Raw genomic sequence first — 22819 nt, 5'->3', positions numbered from 1 at the left:
TAGAAAAGACATAACGAATAGAGTTTTAGAGACAGTAGACATTACCTATAGACTCTTTGTGTACAATGAGAAGAAAACAAAAACTATCAAAGTTTACATTTGGGGATCAAAAACCCAGAATATCAATTAAAGAGTTCCTCCTATCTCTACTCACTGAAATAACACTGAAAAACATATTGTTAAATGTATTAAGCCTTATGTAATTAATCGGAACGGAAATCGACAGTTTTTGTAGGGAAAAAGAATCAAGCCCAGGCCTATCGGTCAGATGTCTGTTTATATTGCCGCGAACCTTTCAAATTTTTATAATATATTTTTAAGAGTACAAAAGAAATATTTGCTTTGGAAGCTAAAAAAATGTAAGAGTCGGAGCATTTTAGCCAGTGGGTGGGGATAGGGCAATTATTACAACAAATCTTTAAGGATTCTGATGCGTCTTGTACCATGTGGGATAACAATAGCGAACAAAATGAACATCATTTTATGAATTATCGTAAATACAGGGTGCGAAGAAATAAATCTCTTAAGGTAGGTCGCGGGTTTGCTTTTGTCATCAATTTTGGTACACAATTTTGACGATTCGAGCGGTTGTTTTGTGCACATTTGATTATGACGTCAGCTACGTCACAAAGGCAACGTCACGTTGTTTCCCGTTTAATTCTCTGCAAATGACTTCAAGTTTGTACGAATTTAAAAGTAGATTTAACACAAAGTGCATGCTTTTGTACGTAAACCTCTACATGTTTTATAATTGAACTTCAGTCTGAATTCTGGTGTGATTATATGTAATGTCTAAGGACTAATTAAATACAATACCAAATGAAAGCAACAAATTATATTTGAAGTGTAACTAAACTGCTAAAAGTCAATCAGAATAAATCAGCGTAAAAGTTATGGCTTGCAGAATTTTTAAAGAAAGTTATCATGAATAAAAAATAGCTTAGCGAGAAACTTGAGGAATTGTATGTGCGCACGTTATTTGAAACTCAGGGGAACTTGACTTCAAATCAGAGCCGGGGCGAAAATATGTGTATACTTTTCAGGATGGAAATAAATCCTCATCACTAAAAACGAGTTATATTTAATTACAAGTATTTTTCTGTTTTTTTTAAATTATCATTATTAATATTGGTTGGTTGTTATGTATTTAAATCTCGTGCACTCGCCTTGTTTTCCTTGCTAATAAATTGTGAAATGCATTTAAAATTCAAATTTATTCAAACACCTGGATTTTGAGACTATAGGTGCGGTCACACGATGCGACTTTTTATCCGATTTTTCCATCCAAAACACTGTAAACATTTTACAAAATTAAATATATATTTTTTTCATTTTAGTGATATTTTTTTTATGACGAAAGCTCAACGTGTAAAAGCTAAATGCAAGTGTTTTACATTTTGCGTATTGAAATTTAATTCAGAGAATTCGAAATTAAAAAATGCTTGAGATTTAGAGCCATATAATATAGCTTGCGACTTTATAGATACAAACATTTTTTTCAGGTACCCCCCCCTCCCCTGCCCACTTATTTCCTCATTATAGGGATGTTTTTCCTACCGTTTTCAAATAAATGATAGAATTTTTGTTTTATGCCTGAAATACCATTGACCATGCATTTCCTAAAAATACAGGTACTAATATTTTTTTTCAATCGCGATGAACATTGTCGCTGCATGTTAATGTCGCTGCACGAGGATTATTTATACCGTTTATGCTGACTATGTGATCAGAATATGAATTTCACAAAACTAGTGAAAATAAGTTGCTGGTCATCCTAATATGTCTCCGCAATAAATTAAATGATGAATAAAATTAAATTTTGTATCGATATCACCTTTTAAATCTTGCATATTCCATAGGTCACTATATTTATACTCATACTGTAAACGTGACTACGTTCTACAAATGACGTTGTAGATATTAATAACGCCATAAACACTAAATTTTAGCATTTTAAAAGAAAACTTTGAAATTATTTAGCAAAAATTCTAGCGAGAAGACATATTGATTTCTTTATATTAATGGCTTTGATTTTACCTCATCTTGACATTTTGAAATTCTTGAATAATTCGCCTACGTCTTTAAAAAGTTATCCAACCTTTTTAAAAGAAACTATTTTCACAAAATTGGCTTAAAAACGTCATTTTCCCATATATTTCAATGGTAAAAGCGTCAAAAAGGATTAAAAACTATACCGCGTTTACAGTACTATAACAATAAAACTACTTAGACAAATTTAATAAAAATTGCAGATGATACGCTTTAAATTCTAAGGAACATTTTATCAAATTTTCAGGATATGTTTTCTCGTAAGAATTTTTATCCAGTAAACCCGCGACCTACCTTAACACCTCACTAAGATACTATCAGTATTTAAGGAGAAACTTAAAGAGTGCTATGGAACAATATATTCGACAAGTGGTGTAAATCAGATGTTGATACAAAAAACTTCCAAGGACCTTTGGGAACATTTGAAATCAAAATGTTACCAAAATCAACAAGCAGTTTAAGATTTACGACTTTTCAACCTTATACACCCTCAATCCCCATAGCAAATTAAAGTTCATGATTTTTGATATCATTAAAAACTTTTTTCCTTTTTCCATTTATACGGAAAACGTAAATCAATTTACCCTGTCATTGGTCAGTTGTAAATCGACTAGAAATTGGTTTTGGCATATTTGGCTCGGCCCTCGCATGGATCAAGTCGTACCTATCAGAAAGGACGCATAAAATTGCCACTGGATCTTCTTTTTCGGGGGACTACCGTCTTAGATGTTGTGTACCACAAGGGTCTGTGTTGGGTCTAACGTTATATTCAATTTTTCCCAGACCTATTCGTTACATCTGTTCCAAAAACAACATACACCATCAGTGTTATGCTGATGATACCCAAGCTTATCTTGTCTTTAAACCCAGGAACAACTGAAATCATACCACTTTGAGACTTGAAGAATGCCTGGAATAAATTTGGCAGTGGATGTGTTCCAACATGCTAAAACTTAACCAGGACAAAACAGAATTTATTTTACTCCGAAACAACAAATCAATGAGTGTACATTTTACCATCTGAAGTTTAGTGACACCATCGTGATTGAGGCGACCAGTGTAAAGAACTTCGGGGTGTGGTTTGATAAATGTCTTACTCATGCAAATGCAAATTTCCTCCGTGTCTCGTGCATGTTATTACCAACTCAGGAACATTAGGAGAATACGTCCATTGATTACAGAAGATGCCTGCAAATCCCTATTCTGTTCTCTTGTGACATCTATGCTCGACTATGCCAACGGTCTCCTCTACGGCATAAATACAACCGAAATAGCCAAATTATAAAAAAATACAGAACACAGCAGGACGTATTATTACTCGTACCAGGAAGAGGGAGCACATCACTCCGATCCTTGTCTCTCTTCACTGGCTACCAACTGAAAAACGCATCTAGTACAAAATTATTTTTTTTACTTACCCCCAGTTCACACATAGACGCCGCTTCTACTACGATCAAAGCGTGGCCGAAAGCGTGGCCGATCGTGACAAATCGCAGGAGAAACGTCGTGAAGTCGTCATAAGCGTAGTATGATCGCAGTAGGGTCTTCATGATTGGAGAGCTCTACGCTCTCACCACGTTTATTTTGAACATGTACAAAACAAGCGTAGCGGGATCGTGGCCAACAGGAATCGGGGATAAGTCGTAAAAAGAGCGTAGTAGAAGCGCCGTAATCGTACAAGCAGCGCGGAAGCATCGTAGAGAGATCTTCGTGATCGTAGTAAAAGCGCCATAAGAGCGTAGGTACTTATCAAGTACGCTCCTACAACGCCCCCTCTACGTTCGTACTACGTTCTCACTACGATCTCTCTACGTTCCTGAAGATCCTACAAAGACCTACAATGACCTTACGCCGATCATATCACGACCTATCAGACAGGAGTTTGTTCTTATAGCGCTGATATTTGACCAATCGTCATCTGTAAACTACATGTAAAGGGTGACACTGTACTTGATCATTTGCAATTGAGACTTTTCACATCTTGTTACAGTTTATACAATTGAAAATGAAAACATGTGGTAAAGGCCGTAAAAAAAAAACTGCGGTTGCAAGATATGTATCATCGCTAAAATCGTACTACAAAAATCTACTGTTGCAAGATATATTTACATCATCGCCAAAATCGTACTAGAAGCGTAATGCAATCGTAATAAAGTCGGCACCACCGTAGCGACATCGTGGTACAGTCATCCAGGTCTGTGTAGCGTCGTAGTATGGTCTTCAATGTCGTAATGGCAGCGTAGCGTAAACGCAGTAAACAGGGTAGCTTGTCGGCAACTGTCTGCGTAACATCGTAGTAGAAGGGTGTTAGCAGCGCGTTTGACGTAGGGATATCGTAGTGCGGTCGTAACGAAGGCTGCGATCTGCCCCGATCCAAAAAAATTTCAGATCGTGGCTTGGTCGGGATGATCGCCGTAGAGTCGCAGCTCTGTGTGAACGGGGGGTTACAAAGCAATATATCAACCTGGTCGTTCCCTTAAATCAGCAAACAAGCTGTCACTGCAAAGACCACACTGTCGAACATCAACCTATGGGAATAGATGTTTAGACGTAGCCGCTGCATCCCTCTGGAACTCTTTACCTCCACATTTGGTTATATGCCCATCTTTGAACACTTTTAAAAAACATCTTAAAACTCATCTTTTTAGGGAAGCATTCGGTTAAATTTTTATCTTTATGTGTCAAATATAGACTATTTTCATTTATTTATGTTTAAAGATCACTGACTTATTTGGTTATTTTTAATCATCTAATATTTCTTATGCTTCATTGTTTTCAATTTTTCTTTTCGTGTTTTGATATCGTTTAATCATCATTTTTCAAAAATATTTTATATTTTTATAATGGTTATCAATACTAAATTTTTATTTTCTTATGTTATTCAAAAAAAATTTTATTCTTGATTTTGTATTTATAAATGTATTTTCATCTATGTTGTACAGCGCTTTAGAGTAATTGTTTTTATTATATAAGGCGCTCTTTAAATTTTGTATAATAATAATAATAATAATAATAATTGTAATAATATTTCGTTTAATCATTCTAATTTTAAACGCATGCACTCTAAATTTGACATTTAAAAAATGATTAAGCTTCTGATTGACAAAATATGTGTGGTCTTTGAAGACCAGGTCTTCCAACAATATATTGGGACTTATTTTTGTATTCATATGAAGCATGTCAATTTAACCATAATCGTATATGTAAAAAGAAGAAAACACTCGTTGTGACTTTCAACTAGAGATTAAGATATATTGACGATGAATTGTCAATTAACAATTCTTATTTCCGTTTTCATGTCGATACGAAATATCTCGGTTAGCTTGAAAGAAAAGACAACTCAGAGTCTGACACATCTGTTTCATATTTGGATGTTTTACTTGAAAAGACTATTCCCCTTATGCAGTATTATACCTTCATTATCTGCATACGGTTTAATATATCTCAGTTGATTCGATACGCAAGAGCAGGCTCTACGTATGAACAATCTCTAAAACAAGCAAGTTGATGAAACAAGAATATCAGCACTCTCGTTTAAAGTAATCATTTCGTAAGTTCTATGGTTGATACAATGACTTTGTCAGCAAATACAATTTATCATTGAGTCAAATGCTGAGGGACGTTTTTCATACTACATGTTATGGTCAGTCCATTATTTATACATATACACTAAATTGACGACGGATTTTTCCGTTATATCCCGATCGTGACAAGGAGAAAACGGCGGGTGTGACCGGTCAGCATCCTCCATGGCACCTGATCCCATCTCTTATGTTCGTTATCTCCATATCCTTTCCAGTTTATTTGATAAGAAAGTACATGCTGAACAAATGAACAATTTCTAAAACAAGGTGAATTACTGACAAACAAATTGATGAAACGAGAATATCAGCACCCTCCTTTAAAGTCATCATTTTGTTAGTTCCATGGTCGATACAATGACCCTGTCAGTAAATACAATTGATCATGACGTCAAATCCTGACTCATTTAAATTGTTGCGCTTTTATTTACACTCTGAATTATTGACGGATTTTCCCGTTATTTCTAAATTTTTACAAGGAGCACTTGGCGCCTGAGACCGATCTGCAGTGGCTGCTCACTCCTCGATGGCATCTGATCCCACCTCTGATGTTTTGGAGAAAAGAAATTTGCTTTTCTCCTGTTTTGTATTGTTTTATGGACTTTTGATCCTGATTACTGTTCGTCATCTTCATATGTTTCACTCCATTATTTCACTCTTAAAACAGAATTCGAAGTGAATTCAAAGTTTCTGTTTCAAACGAAGTACATTACAAAATTATGTACAAGAATGTATCGGGTTAGCAAAACGTTTCAAGTACTACCTATCACTATGATTGATATTTCTTTTTGCTGAATGTGTTAATTATACAATTTTTATTATTTTTATCCGGTCTTGAGTGTTTTTGTGTCCAGAAAAATGCTCATACACAGTGAGTAAAGATAAAACACTGTTGTCTTTCAGTGGGGAACAACATATGCAAGTAAAGTATTCTGTCTCATGTTATCTATGTCTTTTTACATTATGTGAAGCCCTGTCATTTGTATTGAAAGAATATTTGTTTTAAAAAATAATGTTTTATGCTCTAAATAGCAAAGTATTCAATTCTTATTGTCTTTACTTTCAGCTAGGCCTATCAATTAAATGGAGGGAAATTGAAATTTAAACAAAATCCTGAAAACAATTCATTTAGTATTTGTGTTTCTTTTTTCTAACTATTTTTTAAAGCAAAAATGTACATCAATCTGTAGCATTAATATAAGGAACAAGACTGGAAGTTTTCACATTTACAACCTCGAAATTCCTCGGGTTTTAATCATCTTTCACCAGTAAAATTTTCTTTCCCACAAAGAGAACTTGAATAATCTCAATTATTCCATAAATATGAACTCAACTAGACTGTATGAACCGTACAGGCTTGTGGTATCATTGGGGACTTTAATGCGCCCGAATATATTCGGGGCGTATATTTTTTTTGTCCTGTCTATCTGTTTGTCTGTTTGTCTGTCTGTTTGTCTGTCTGCTTTAACCTTAGCCATAATTTTTGAACCGTGAGAGATAGAGACTTTATATTTGGTATGCGTACTTCACTAAATAAGCACTTTCAAATGACACCATGGACAATGACCTTCTTACCTTGACTGTGACCTATATGCTAAAAATACCTTTTTCAAACTTTTGCCATAACTTTTGAAGGAGATAGAGACTTCATATTTGGTATGCTTACTCCACTTATTAGAGAACACCAAACACGCAAAGAACGAACGTATTTCGACGATATTAACCGTATTACTAGTTTATGAATACCATCACTCGCTTTATAATTTGTTATTATTTCAAAGGCGGATCCAGCACCGGCTCTCCGGGCGTGCGCCCCTCCCATCACATGATTTTTAATTTTGTTTGTATTATCTTCAAATCAACAGAAAAAAAACACGTATAATTTGTTAGATTTCTTCAGTTTCAGGGGGCTTTGCCCCTGGATCCCCACCAGGGGTTTGTCCTAGACCCACTGGGAGCTTTAATGCAGCCCCCAGACTTCCCAGTCTCCTACTGCGCCCCCCCAACTTTTTGAAATTCCTGGATCCGCCGCTAAATGAATATTTTGAGAATTTAACTGTTAGGACATATTTTCTACGGTTACTTATTTTTTTACTTCCTATAGTTAGATATGAACGACCAATAGCGGTTTATTATAATTATTACATGTATATCGGTTCCTTACATCGACACCCCAGTCTGACTAAAGCCAGCCCCAATTATCAGCCCCAATTATTTCACTTCAAGTGAAATAGTAGGGGCTGGCTTTAGTCAGACTGATCGACACCCTAGATGGGAACTTGCATCTATTGTTGAATTGTGCTTAGCTCTTGCAAAGCGTCGTATTGATAATTATTACAACCTATAAGACATTATCGTAATAAACAAAGGTCGTCCTATAACATGGGCGGATCCAGCAATTTTTGAAGGGGGGGGGGGGTCCAGTTCGGTGTACCCAGCACTCATGTATAGAATCACACCACGGCCACTTCATGTTCGTAGCTTCATTTATAAGAATTTAGGGGGACCTTCAAAAATAATTCACAAGCAAAAAAAAAAAAAAAAAAAAATGCTCCACACTGTAAAATTGAGAGGGGGTAGAGAGGGCTTCGTGTCACTTTTCTGTTCGGTACATCACTTTCATTAATCTTGAAACAAAAATTACGTATTTTCCAGCAACAAAAAATGTGGAAGGAGCTTCCAAATCAAAATATTATTTAAAACTGCAGGAAAAGATTATTATCAGAAAAAGTGAGCCCCCCCCCTCCTTCTGCATACCACGGGAACATTTTAAACCTTTCTCTTCATTGATTAAAAATATTTATGCATACTTCTAAAAGTTAGTTACTTCTGAAGATGGTCCAAAATGGCATAGCTAAAGTTCGCTGGAACCTTCCTTGCATGTTACTTGTGTATGTTCGGAGCCCTTAGCCGGGGTTGTGAAGGTACACAGAGGAAAGCAAATACGCGAAAATCTACAGATCTAGCGAGCAGAAAGGACAGAGTTTATTATTTTGCAAATTATTAGACGTATAAATATCTATATTACAGAAAAAACTATTCACATTTTCTCTCTTTCTCTCTATCTCTCTCTTTCTCTCTCTCTCTCTCTGTGTGTGTGTGTGTGTCTGTGTACAAATATAAAAGGGGGGTTCCAACCCCCGGAACCCCCTCTGGATCTGCCAATGCTTTCATATAATATGGATCAATTTTCATTTATTATTAGTTTACCAAAATGAATCAATAAATACACACCTGAACATATTGCATATATTTATACTATACTGATGAATGGAACACCAATTGAAGCGATTCTACTTATCAAATTGACGAATACACAAGTTTTTTTTTTCTATACGTGTGATTCGTCTGTACGTTTCGTCAGTTACACAGGTAATCACAAAGTAAAGTTCGTAAAACAGATATTCGTTCGTTACGTGTTTGGTGTTCTCTGTTAGGTTCTTTTAAATACTAACAAGGTCAATGACCTTGTGACCTTGACTGTAACCTATTTGCTAAAAAAATTTTTTTGCACTTTCGCCATAACTTTTGAACCATAGGAGATAGAGACTTCATATTTGGTATGCATATTTCACTAATTAAGTGCTTTGAAATGACACCAAGGACAATGATCATGTGACCTTGACTATGACCTATTTGCTAAAAATTGCTTTTTAGAACTTTTTTGCCGCCGGGCGCATAGTGTTTCACAAACACATTTTGTTTGTTTTTTTTTTCCTGCTGAATACGCTAACTGAAAGGATCTTCCCGGGCACATCCACATTCTACATTCTGTTGCAGTGTTGTGAAAAATAACGCGTCATGTGGTAACGTATTTGAAAATACATTTGGGTTTTACTGGATTTTATTCCCAACGCAATTTACTTGCAATCTTTTTTTTAGTTGATTTTATCCCCCAAACATCTAATTCATGTGATGGTATACAAATATTTGAAAAAAAAAGTTTTGTATAAATATATATATATATATATATATATATATATATATATATATATATATATATATATATATATATATATATATATATATATATATATATATATATATCAAATTTTAACTTTTAAAAAACAATATTATGATCTATGGTGATTTAGGAAGAGTACTTTAATTTGTATATATAAAAACAAAAATAACGCAGGTATGCTAAGGTTACAACCAAATTTCTACTTGCCTATATGATATGAAGTCATAGTAAGTTAAATGACGTGAAGTTTAGAGATAACAATTTCTTAAAAGCGATATCTTAGATTGATTTGAGGTCGAATAAATGAATCAAAATATGCATCGGCATAATATAAACGGAATTTTGTCGTTTTTGGGCCTCTGTATTTATCATAGAGGTTAAATACCAAACCCGTGACGTCATAACTGTTGATAATGCAGGAGCAGAGTGAAAATGAAATGTAACGATAATTCATGTCAACAAACACATTAAATCGGAGTTTAAAAGCATTTCAAATGAAAATCATGTGTGATTCATGTGACAATAAAGCTTATGAATAAGGTATGTTTAAATATTTCTACAATTTCTTTGTAAAATAAAAGCAAACAGGGTGTTTACTTGCCGATCAGCCTTTCCTCTGTCGTTCGTAACAAAAAAAAGATGCAAAAGGTCAACACTACGCCGCACACATTGAAACTAAATTTTTGTTTCTATCTAAAGTTCTTATTCTGTTGATTTTGGAAAGTGCTACTAGAATCGTATGGTTTACGGGAATAGATGCAATATTTTCTATCTTATGAACAAAATGTAAACAATTTTGGGAAGGTTTCGTCCGAAAGTGTTGAATAATAATTTCTGTGATAGAACAGTAGGATTCTAGCAGCACTTTTCCTCTATAGAAAAACAAATTAGGTCACCATTACTCGATTAGACTGTTCCATTAAACACCAGAGGGAAATTTGCTTGCTTTTATATATATGGAATGCAGACGATTTGAGCTTACGTTTGTATTAAATAGCCATTACAATAACAAAATCCTGTTTTACTGCTAAATTGGGACTAAAATCACGTTGTTTAATTGTGTAGGGAGGTTCGGTTCGTGCAATAGATCCGCTAAGACTAGCGGGACCGAAATCATTTTCTGAATATCTCAACAACTGTTTAGAATTTGTGATACATAATTGAAGCCAAGTCATTCAAAAGAACAAGAGGATGCTGGTGTGTTGAGATGTGGGTTATACACTTTAAGAACTTGAATAAATGAAGGAAACAAAACAAATGAAATTTTAACAAAATTTAATAAACAAAACAAAAGTAAATTTTTACAACAAAAACAAATTAAAAAAAAATAAATGAATTGTCTGTCAGCTGCAGGTCCCCGAGAGTGTCCTTTAAAACGCAGTAAATGAATCACAACACCCTTGCAGAAGATTTGAGTTCTGGTTTTGAATTTCCTTTTGTAAACGTACATTTTCTTTCACCAATCAAATTGAATAATTATAATTTCACAAATATCACATATTTGAGTGTTTTTAAACTTTCACAATGCCGTCTGGAATAACTTTGGATTGAATATTGATATTTTTTCAAAAAGGTGAATTCTTAATTCAGTATCACCACATAACTTGAAATTGCTGGTCCCGAGGTGTCCGTCAGGGCTGCCGTACTCTGTCGTACTCTCTCTTACATATGCGGTAGTAACTGCACAAGCAATGCAAGCCTCTCCCTCTCACTCTGGACTGGCTATTGTCAGTGTTATAAGTTGTAGTACCCCGCCCAAGACCTGTTAATTACGAAACGGGACGAAAGCCCGAGGAAATAGGACCCTGGGGAAAAATATAATAAAACAACCATACTAAACGTGTCGACTCGAACAAGAAAACATATTTTACAAATTGTATTTTCAAATACCTGATGCATTTTGAGTACCCGCCCCGGCTACTTCATCATAACAACAAGCCAAACAGGTCTTATCTCGGCTGTGACTTCCCTGGTACTACCTGAACACGAGCTCTCAGGTAGATAAAATTACACATCGAGGGGCTCCCCACAGGATAAATAACAATATTTACACTCACGCACTAGGGGTATCCTACGGGATTAAATTTAGTTTGTTACATGGTGAGACATTTAAAAGTCCAGAAGTTGTCAGAAAATGCATATTTTGCAGCTTAAGACAGGTTACTGGGCATTGAGTCACTGGAAGCATCTAAACTTATTTTTCGTTGATCGATTTCAGTTTAAATAAACCTGGAGTACTTAGAAAAGGCTTATTCTTATAGGTATTGAAACTAATTTGAATGGTTAAAGATTAAATTAACGGCGTTCGATCCTGATATTTAAAGTCTTAAACTTTTTTTGCCTAGTATATTTTTAGTTTCTACATACATAGCTTAATAAAAATTCAAATAAAAAATGGGGGTCAATACGCTTCTTTTGGCGCTACAGTACATTTAATATGACCTTTTTGCACTGAAATTTGTGTCTTAATTAAAAATTAAATTTTTGACGTTTTCTCTCCAATATTTTTATCCAATTAAAGCATGAAACAAAATGAACTCTAAGTTTGTTTTAAAAAAGGCACTTAAAAATTTTGACTAAGAAAAAGTTTCGAATTGCTTCGCATAATCAATTATTTGACCTTTCTGCACTAATAAAAAGTGATTTTTCTGGCACTGAAAATTTAATAAGCAAGAAAATTATTTAAAGTTTTAAACTTTTTCTGATTTTAAGCAAATAGGTAAAATTTATCTTGAATATATAGAAAAGGTCATCAAAAGCTTGGGTATATAATGTAAATTTTTAGACATGACTAAAAAAGTGTCAATTTTACGTTAAAATTGGCTCAATTTTTTCCCAGATTTTCAGAATATATTTACTATGTCTGTCACACTTTGTTGATAGAATTCATAAGAAATAATTTAATAGATATTTCAGAACCAGCATAACACATTTCATTGCAAAAAACAGCTTTATGTGCAACCAGGATGGAAAAAAGGAATCCAAAATTAACAGTACTGTTATAGTTCAAAGTAGAATGGGATTTAATCGCAGTTTTTTCATTGAAAATAGTTAAATTTGCACTGTAGAATTCAGATTAAATGTTAAAACTTAAAAATGATGCAGAATTTTATAAAAAAAAAAAAGGACCTGACAAATTATGCCCAAAATCTCATGATCGAACGTCCTTAACTAGAGACGTCTATAAGTAAACTATAACTGACATTACTTCTGGTCAAAGTGGACGGAAGGCTTACTCGCTGCTTTGCAACAAGCTCGGCTCTAGTTTATATGACTAAAATTGTTAGTGATGAAATGACTTTTGTCTCACTTAGCTTGAGAGGGCGAAATACTAGTAAAGGTACAAATTGTATTCAGCCTCTGTCCTTCAGCCTTCAAAGAAAACAAGCTGTAAGGTTTAAAATGTTTTTACTGCCACTCTCAAAATTTACAAATAACAATGAAATACAAATTTTACAAAACATCCTGAAAAATAAAGAAATTTAAAAAATAAAAGAAATATATATATAATTGAATTAAATCAAAAAATGAAAGTTATCAAAAAAAAATTATTTTATTCCCCAATATTATGTTTCAAGACCAAATGTGATCAAGTTAAATATTTTTTTCTTCTTCCAAAAAGTTGGGCTATTAAACAAACTTCGTTTGCTTATGAAAATTGTAAACGAGAGAGTCAAACCTCTTGGTTAATAACTATATATATATATATATATATATATATATATATATATATATATATATATATATATATATATATATATATATATATATATATATATATATATATATGATAAAAACTTTAAATACTTTTCGATATATATGATATATGAATACATTTTGTATATTTGCTATATATTTTGCTCACGCATGAATGTATATGTAGATTATTATAATTGTTATGTGTTAATTTGATTTTTATGTTGTTAATTAACAACCAAAGAGATACTAATAAACTGGTAAACAAAAAATTCTTTGGCGGATGGATTCGCCCTTTGTACCAGGACAGACCTGTGTCAGTCTAGAACTACAAGGCTTCGTACATGACGTTTGTCCTAATGGCGTACTTCCGGTCCTTAATCAGTTCCGATCCCTCGTGAAGGATGTCATGTTGGAAAATCAAAACTGAGCCTGCAAAGGTGGATGGATGCTATAATTAACTACTGTTTATTTATAGTTTGTTGTCAAACTGGATCTTTTAGTCATAGGCGCTTGTTCTCACAAGGTATATTTTGTTTATTTAGTACTTTTCTAAGTGTGTTTGATTACACTCATTAAAGGTTCATGGAAACAGATTTGAAGTTAATATTTTTCTGTATAATATCACGACATATATATTTTAATAGCATTTCACACAAAAATATATTGAACATTTTATTTCATCTTAAAGCTATTGAAACTTGAATTTTTTGGTTGGATTTAATTGACACATCCTTGCACTCTCACAAATTTTACTCTTATTCTTAAAACTTAGGAAAAGTGGCAATCTTATAGTGTATAAATGATAAATATCTAAAAAAAAAACTTTAATCCAGAAAAAATAATTATATTCAGAGTAGAAATGTTAGAAAGCAAAGCCCCTTCACAAGTATCATCATTCCGCACTAAGTGTACAGAGTTTAAAAAATTGATCAAACCCATAAAACGTACACAATTTTTGTAAACAGAGCACGAACTCTGTTATTGGTGATGTTTACGATTCACCGGGAGCGTTCAATTGTTAAAGTCTGCTCACCACAACTGCACGGGCAGGCATTAAACTGTGTGTATGTTTTGCTTTCGAACATTTCTACTGTCAGTTTTCTAGATCATAGTTTAATGTTTTTTTATTCCCAACAAGATTGCCACTTTTCTTTAGTATTAAGAATAAAATTAAAATTTGTGAAAGTGCAAGGATGTGTCAATCAAATCCGCCTAAAAATTTGAAGATTTTAAAACTTTTATATGAATAACATTCTTAATATATTTTTGTGTGAAATACTATCAAAATATATAAGTTGAAATATTATACGGAAAATATTAAATTCAAATCTCTGTCCATGCACCTTTAAAACAAAATCTTTAAAAAAAATCGCTGAAGTTAGCACGTTTTAAAAACCATATCAATGTGTAGAAACGAGTGTATATATAGAGCAATATGATGTTTTTAAAGTATGCTAATTTCAGCATTTTTATTTTTTTTTTTTTAATCTTAATGATTGTATTCAGGCGCACGCAGAGAAACACAAAATACACCATCCTGAAACCATATGACAGTACATGTAGTTACACACAATGGATCGATATCATTCATAATTCGTTTCGAGTTATAAAATTTTACCGATCCGAAAGTTGAAAAATTACATTACACACGTCCTGTAAATCAAGACTTAATCTCCATGCGTATTTATTTTTTTAAATGTAGGTAATTAATCCATACAGTGATTTAATTAAACACTGCAATTTTATTCATCCTTCTTCAGATACAGAAAAATATGAAAGTTTGACGATTTCTTTCTAAGTTGTAAAAATATGTAACTCCCATATTTTACCTGTTTTGGGTACCACCTCCACTCTGCCGTCTTTCTTTTCTGAATAACTGTTTAAAAATGTCGTACTGCCTCCTTCAAATCCCTGCTCATGTTATTGAAAAGAAAGAAAACAATAAGAATAGAGAATTTTAAATCCTCAAATCAAAACAATAAGAATATAGAATTTTAAATCCTCAAATCAAAACAATAAGAATATAGAATTTTAAATCCTCAAATCAAAACAATAAGAATACAGAATTTTAAATCCTCAGATCAAAACCATAAGAATAGAAAATTTTAGATCCTTTGATGAAAACAATAAGAATAGAGAATTTTGAATCCTCAGATCAAACCAATATGAATATAGAATTTAAATCATCAGATAAAACAATTGTGGCAGGTTTCTTTAACCTACCTGGTTAAGATACATTTGGACGGTGAGGTAACTTTTGGTTCCATTGTCCTTCTTACAGGAGCCATCAAAGTGAGGCTTGAAATATTCACCAGGGTCATACCGCAAAAATCGTAACCTAATTGACAATGCAAATATTAATTTTTAAAATACTGATTTGAATTACTGAAAAGAGTCTAAAACTTTCAATTTTATTTTTCTAACGTAATGAGTATACGAACCTATCATCAATTTCTACAAGTTTCCTTCCTTTCCACTCTGCAGGAAGGAACTTCTTGATTCTTCTTAGAATTCTTCCTGCTTCTTCTTTTGAGACCCAGCTATTTCTAGAACTATTTCTCACATCGGTAGCCTGAACTTGTCTATTAGTTATTGAAAGGGAAAAAATAGATCATGTCAAGTCGTCACAAAGCAAAAGTTTTAAGAACATTCATATCGAATGGTAAAAATTGACATTTAATGTAAAAATAATGAACTAAATAGAAAGATTGACTGGATATACAAAACTTTTACCTTCCGCTGCCGACATTGCATGTGGCCAGTTCATATCCTCTCTTCTCCGAATCTATTATGTATTTGTTACACTCCTATTAAGATAAAAAAAAAAATCAAATGTCCTTTTTCGGGAAAGGAAGATTCAGTTAATTACTAAGCAAGGTCATCGCCATTCCCACTGGCAATCAATTTCGAGTAAAGTATTGTTCATATTTCAGAAGTAATTTTATATTAACTTCAATTTTTTTATTGAATATATCCGCGCGATATCTCGAGAACCCATCGCAATGAAACTTTACATAGCAACGTTCTATGGCAAGAAGAAGAATCCTTTCGATTTCGAGGTCAAAAGGTCAAAATCAAGGTAATAATTTCATAAATTCTCGAGATATCGCGAGGAAAATAAAGTGTTACAGACAGAAATACTGAAAGTGGGGTGCAAAAACTAGCAAACACCTTCTCATATGGGAAAAAAAATTATGAAGAATAAAACATTTTTCTTCTTTATTTTCTTCTTATATGAATGCATGCTACTTCGTTGATGAAAAAATTCAATCTTTTTGAGATTTTTCGTTACCAGTATGTATATTTATGGAATGAAGCTTTTTCACCTTATGTAAACCGATATGACGTAACTTGAATTGAGGCAGTTTACGCTTTTACGCGAAGCGGTTTAAAAAGAGTAAGCTGTCCAAAGCTATATTATATCGGATAATATTAGTTGAAATAAGCTTCATTCCTTATAATTTAATTTCTTTGTAGACAATGAGACATTTTTTCATCCAGAAAAAGGCTTTAAATTCAGCGAATTTTAAAAGTAACATCAAGCGGAGTAATACGTTTTTGCCATAACTTATTGTGACGTAGGCAAATTATATTATACTAAATGGATTAAATCTTTTACCCAACCAAATGACGTGTTACAACTAAAATTAAATTATGATAGTTTTAAAGTGATTTTAAGTGCAATTTCAAAGAAAATTTAGTTAAAATTGAGATTTTCAGATTGAATTTATTTTCTTAAATTAATACACGCTATATACACGCCGATTTCTTTGTGAAATAAAATTATTAAATGATTTAAAACACATGAAGTGTAATAAAAAAATACTTTCCACAAAATTTTACTATGAAAGTTGCTGTAATAACAAAACAATTACCAGTAAGCAATATCTACAAGTAAGAATTCAGTCTTTTCATGAATATTGGTGAAGTAAATGTGTAAACAGTAGGCCTATATATAGACACGCATGTCCACAAAAAATCATAGACAACGAGGTATGTTGCATTTTGACAATGATTATTAATAAAAGGTCAATATGCATCAGAGAAGATGGTTGATAGTGATTACATTAAAAGATAAGTATCATTAAGAGTAAAACACTTGCCATCCACGTCAAAAGTGGGCTGTATCTCAAACAACCTACCTCGTTTTCTTGGCGCCATTTTTTTTTTTTATCAATCTAAAGTAGTGACGGCGTCACGTGATGGATTTATTTATATAAAAAATAGACATTTCTCTCCTGGCAGGATTAGAAATAATTATAATTTGATAACTTTATAACATGTTTAATTTTAATGGTGTAATTTACATTAATTTCTTAACCTTCATTGGTAAACAAAATATATAAATTCCGAACTGTATTTAAACTGGCGCAAGTTATAGCGTGTGTTACTTTAAATAATTTCTGTACCAAAGGCATTTTGCTAACGATGTTTCTTTGCCAACTTCTTTATGTATTTACGTAGGTTAATAACTTACCTCCTCCGTAAACACATTATGAAGAACAAAGGCTAGCTTTCCTTTAGAGATGTCGGGTAATTTGAGGTCTTCTTTGGTTATTTCCATAATCTTATAGGAAAGTCCTGCGAAAGAATAATTTAGTACATATAAATAATAATTATTGTGTTATATGGTGGATCAAATGCACCCATGAATAAAATATCGGAAATGAAAATAAGAATTTTTGGAAATACAATGCAAAACTCCGGAAATGAAAAGATATATTTAAGATATTCTTAATTAGAATAAGGACTGTCTTGTGTACAAACCAGTGAAACAGTTCATAACTCTTATTTGGCTTAAGAGCTCAAGACCCTCAATAAAAGTACGAATTATGGAATATTGAAGAATTATTTCAGTCTCCATACACTGAATTGACGACGAATTTTCCCGTTATTTCCCGATCATGACAAGGAACATACGGCGGTTGTGAACGGTCAGCAGGGGATGCTCACTCCTCCATGGCACCTGATTCCATCTCTGAGGTTTTGGAGTTCCGTGTTTGCTCTGCTCCTATTTTGTATTGTTCTATGGACTTTGATATCGAATACTTATCGTTATCTCCATATTCTTCATTGTTTTACTTTTATATATGGAAAAAAATCTTTAACATTCCACCTTATCAATTTGAAATGCTTATGCTACTGAAATTTTTATGCTGAAAATTTTAAATGATTGAGGGGATTTAAAAATATTATATTGTGTTAAAAATCAAAACTTGCGTGATTTATGATACGCTGTAGAACAAGCTAGTTCATAAAATCTTTGTCCCCCACTTAAGGGAAAAAGAAAAGCATGTGGAGATCTCGAAGGAGGATCAATAGAGGTAGTCAGCACTTAAAGAGGACCGGCCGGTGCCATAGGCAGTTATAGTATATAATTTCATTGCAGGAGCGCAAGTTTATTGATGTATCGCTTTGAAATAAATCTTTTAAACAGAGACTGAATGAATTCGTCTATGACTTTGACATTTTGACCTCAAAACTCTTGGTTATTGGGTACTGTGGTATAAAATTCAATGCAAACAGCTGAAAAAAGGCTTCTCCAGATATCGTGCAGAAAACGAAAGATTTAAAACAGACAGGATTAAAAAAAACAGTATCATAATACACATTGATTTTGAAATTAATACGCCGATACACAATATTTTTTTTAATTTGCTATTCACTTCAAAAATAAGAAAATTTAAGCTCACTAAGCCCAACATGTCATTTTCATAGTTTAAAAAACGTTTCTTTCAAAAATATGAAAAATACTTGAGCTTATAACGTGGACTTAAGGTATGTCACTCGTCAGCTTTTCAGAAAAGTTCACCCAGATCCTCTCGCCTCAAAACTATTCATTAAAATTCAATTTTTATAACATATTTAAATTCAACAATGTTAATGTTTTAACATTCAACGAAAAAAAAAACTGCTCAAAAAGCTACGAAGAAGCAAGATTTATGGGGACTATTTCTTGTAGTGGAAGGATATTAAGCAGATAATTCTGCAAATCTGCACATTTATTAAATTAATATCTTGGAACTTTAGCCTTACATATTTTTTCCAATATTTCAAAATTAACATCACTGACACCAACCCTTTCTTTCATTATTTTAAAGTAGAATATTTATCCGTTGTTTTATGGTATTGCTTTTTAAAAAAGAATATTAATTTACGCGCAATTTTGATATTTTTACTCGTACTATTTTATGTAAAATAAGAATATATTTATTGCCATGGTTAAATCTGATAAAATATGATAAAGGTTGAAGTAAAAACTAATTTAACAAGGAATTAAAGTTTAAGTGCAAAAAGGTCAGCTTAATTGTACCGTAGATCAGTAAGACACACTGACACCCTATTTTCTCTGCGATTTTGAGTCACCCTATATGAGTACTAATCCAAAATATACTTCTCCAAAAATCCTTGATTTAACAAATTTCACGAGTGACATGCCTTAATAAATCAATCTAATAAAAATTAATAGGTAAAGAAAATTTACCTTTCAAGTGGTGACAACGGGGTACCTGGTAACTCGTAGGAGTAAACTTTCCCGCACTGATAGGAATGGGCCCGTACCTTCGTATTTATAGAAAAGAAAAACCGGTTAAACAAGGGGTACAAATTTACTGGCCAATGAAATTTTATGATTAGAATTCATGAATGGAGGCTACTGCTAAATATGACATAAAGTAAGTTATGGCTCAGTTAGTTATTAAGAAAAAAATTAAATAAACATTACCCTGGCCACATGTAAATTCCTTATTATACACGAGTACTTATGATCGCGATAGGACTCTTTAACGTCAAATAACGAAATTATAATTCGCTAATGGGCGGTTTATCTAGACATTTTACATTGATTTCAACGAGTAATTTTATTTTGCTAATGATGCTTCTCGCGAAATTACGCAATATTTTATTCCTAGCGTATATCTAGGAATTAACTGTATATTATTATTATAAGGAAATGATGGAAGAACCCAACATAAAATGATTGTCATATGAATTTGAAATACGATACTGTTTTGTTTACTACCAAAAATAAATTCCGAATTTCTTAATGCAAATGAGATTAATTCGTATGAATAACGAATACATATAAGAATATACTCTATTGAATTATTCTATGATCTTTTATATATATAAATATGTAAACATAAAGGTTTATTTAAGTTTTTTTTAAGTCTGTATTGTAAGAGCATGGGGTCAATATAAAATGAAAATATTTTCCATTTCGAAACAGGGTAGAAAGTAAAATGTTAGAAATAGGTATTCTAGCTTCACCTAATCCCCCCACAATGAATTTGAATGATTTTTTTCATAACACTATTGATTTTTTGTTTATATTTTTATAAAGTTTTTAAAACAAGGTTTAGCTGTACTCAAACGTCATGGAAACCAGTTTGGTGAAACAAAAATACGTATTGATGGAAATCAGACATAGAATACAAATGAATCATGATTTGCACATATTGAAAATTTGGTTAAATAAGTGGCTCCTTAAATTCAATTTATCCAATACAAAGGTAGTTTATTTTAATAAGATAAACATTTCTGTTATGTCAAAGTTATTTTTTTAAAGGCCATACATTTGAGTGCGTTCCAACCCATTGCCATTTGGGTTTACTTTCTCACAAAATATTAGTAGGTAAGAATATTTTGTTGGTATTGTAAACAATGCCAATAAAAAACTAGGCCTCTTAATTAAAGAAATTGAAGTTCAAAATGGGTAGAAAAACTTATCAAGATTGAAAATTAGAATCATGAGACCAATGCTTGAATATGCTTTGATTGTTTGGGATGGCTACTCGAAACAAGTTTCAGAAAAACTTGAAACAAGATGTGTTTGTGAAACACTGATGCCCCTGTATGGCAACATAGCCAACGTTAAGCATTTTCAAATGCAGATCAAATATGTTGGTACCTAAAGTAAGACCTTTTCACAAGAAATTAAATTTGAAATATAAAACATAGCACCACCTTTTCAAAGGTTAAGAGCAAGAAAACTTTTTAAAGGTAAGAAAACTCCGGGTTTAAGGTTTAAGGGTCAAGGTTGTTGGATGCTAAAGACAGGCCTTGTCTCAAAGATTACATATGGTAAATATGAAAGCGCTGGCCCTTACCGTTCAAAAGTTATGACCAAGATAAAAGTTTGTAAAAAGTAGATCAAACTTCAAGGTTTACGTCAGAGGGTCAAAGTTGTTGAAGTCCAATGAAAATTCTTGTCACAGGGATTACATATGTGAAATATAAAAGCTTTAGCCTTACTGTTCAAAATTTATTGCCAAGGTTAAATTTTCTCGTTACTAAGGAAATTGTCATGGTCAAAAAATTGTTTCAAATGAAGGGTCTTACTATAAAGAATTGATAATTGCAATATGAAATTCATTATTTATACCATTTAAATATTAGGGACAAAGTAAACGTTTATTAATTTTTTTTTTTTGTGTGTGTGTAAAAATGAGTCAAACTCCAAAGTCAAGGTAAAAGGGTCATGGTTCTTGATATCAAATGAAAGGTCCTAAGTCTAAGAAGAATTAAACAAGTTAAGTGTAAATTAAAGATTATGGTCGAGGTTGTATTAAAAAAGTAGGTCAAACTCCAACGTCAAGGTAAAAGGGTCCAGTTCTTGGTATTCAATGAAAGGTATTCTAACAAGAATTAAAATATGAAGCATGAAAGTCAGGGCCGTTACGGTTCAAATGTTTTAGCAAATTTAAAGTTTTAAAGTACGGAAATCTAAAAGGTCAATGTCAAAAGGTCAATGTTGTTGGTACTCAATAAAAGGCCTTTACACAAAAATACATATCTGAAGTAAAAATATTTTGGTATATACTATTTAAAAGATATGCCAAAAGAAAAAGTTTGGAATTTTTGTGTAAAAATTGGTCAAACTCCAAGGTCAAGAGGTCAAATTTAGTAGTACCCAAAGAAAAGTCTTGTCAAAATAAATACATATGTGAAATATAAAAGTCATAGCTCCACTTAATCAAAAGCTATGGGCAAATTGAAAGTTATTGCGGACAGAGAGACATACATACATACAGACAGACATACTGACAGACAGAGAGTTAAACAGACAGACAGCTAGACAGACAGTCGGACAGCTATACAGACAAACAGACAGACAGACAGACGGACACGACAAAAACTACATACCCCGAAACTTTATTTAAAAGGGGCATAAAAATACAATTAACCGCTCTAGAATTGTAATCGAACCTCTTTTTTGTGTGTTTAGAGAAGAACTATATTTAAAAAATTGATGGAAAACTTTAAAATACAAACGATATATTGCTTAAATGACCACTATGTTAAAAATTCACAAGGGAAGAATACCGAATTATTTGCATGATATTGTCCCCAAGAAGACTGATAAGCATGAACATGTATCCACAAATAATACTCGTAAAAACAAGATTACATTGTTCCAAGTTGTAGATATGAACTATCTAGAGACTCTTTCGTACCTAATACTGCAAAACAATTGAATTTACCTGTATTTAAAACATGGATCAGAAAAGCCATCTCAATCACAAAT

At 32.5% G+C, this 22819-nt stretch overlaps 1 protein-coding gene across 1 annotated transcript; it reads right to left on the bottom strand.

Moving 5' to 3' along the window:
* Positions 1–13405: 13405 nt before the first annotated feature.
* LOC134257266 (uncharacterized) lies at positions 13406–19831 on the bottom strand. Its single transcript, XM_062739908.1, has 7 exons — positions 19778–19831; positions 17771–17874; positions 16027–16100; positions 15735–15875; positions 15517–15631; positions 15123–15204; positions 13406–13722 (listed from the first exon to the last, which is right to left on the bottom strand). The coding sequence occupies exons 2-7, from the start codon at positions 17855–17857 to the stop codon at positions 13619–13621; spliced, it is 603 nt and encodes a 200-aa protein (XP_062595892.1). The 5' UTR covers positions 17858–17874; positions 19778–19831; the 3' UTR covers positions 13406–13618.
* Between the last annotated feature and the right edge of the window lie 2988 nt (positions 19832–22819).

The sequence above is a fragment of the Saccostrea cucullata genome, unplaced genomic scaffold, assembly GCF_032062105.1.
Source record: "Saccostrea cucullata isolate Sc308-1 unplaced genomic scaffold, CSIRO_AGI_Scuc_v1 ctg10879, whole genome shotgun sequence".
Taxonomy (NCBI): Eukaryota; Metazoa; Mollusca; class Bivalvia; order Ostreida; family Ostreidae; genus Saccostrea; species Saccostrea cuccullata.
Note: the sequence above shows the minus strand (reverse complement) of the source record. Positions and strands in the feature narration are given on the sequence as shown.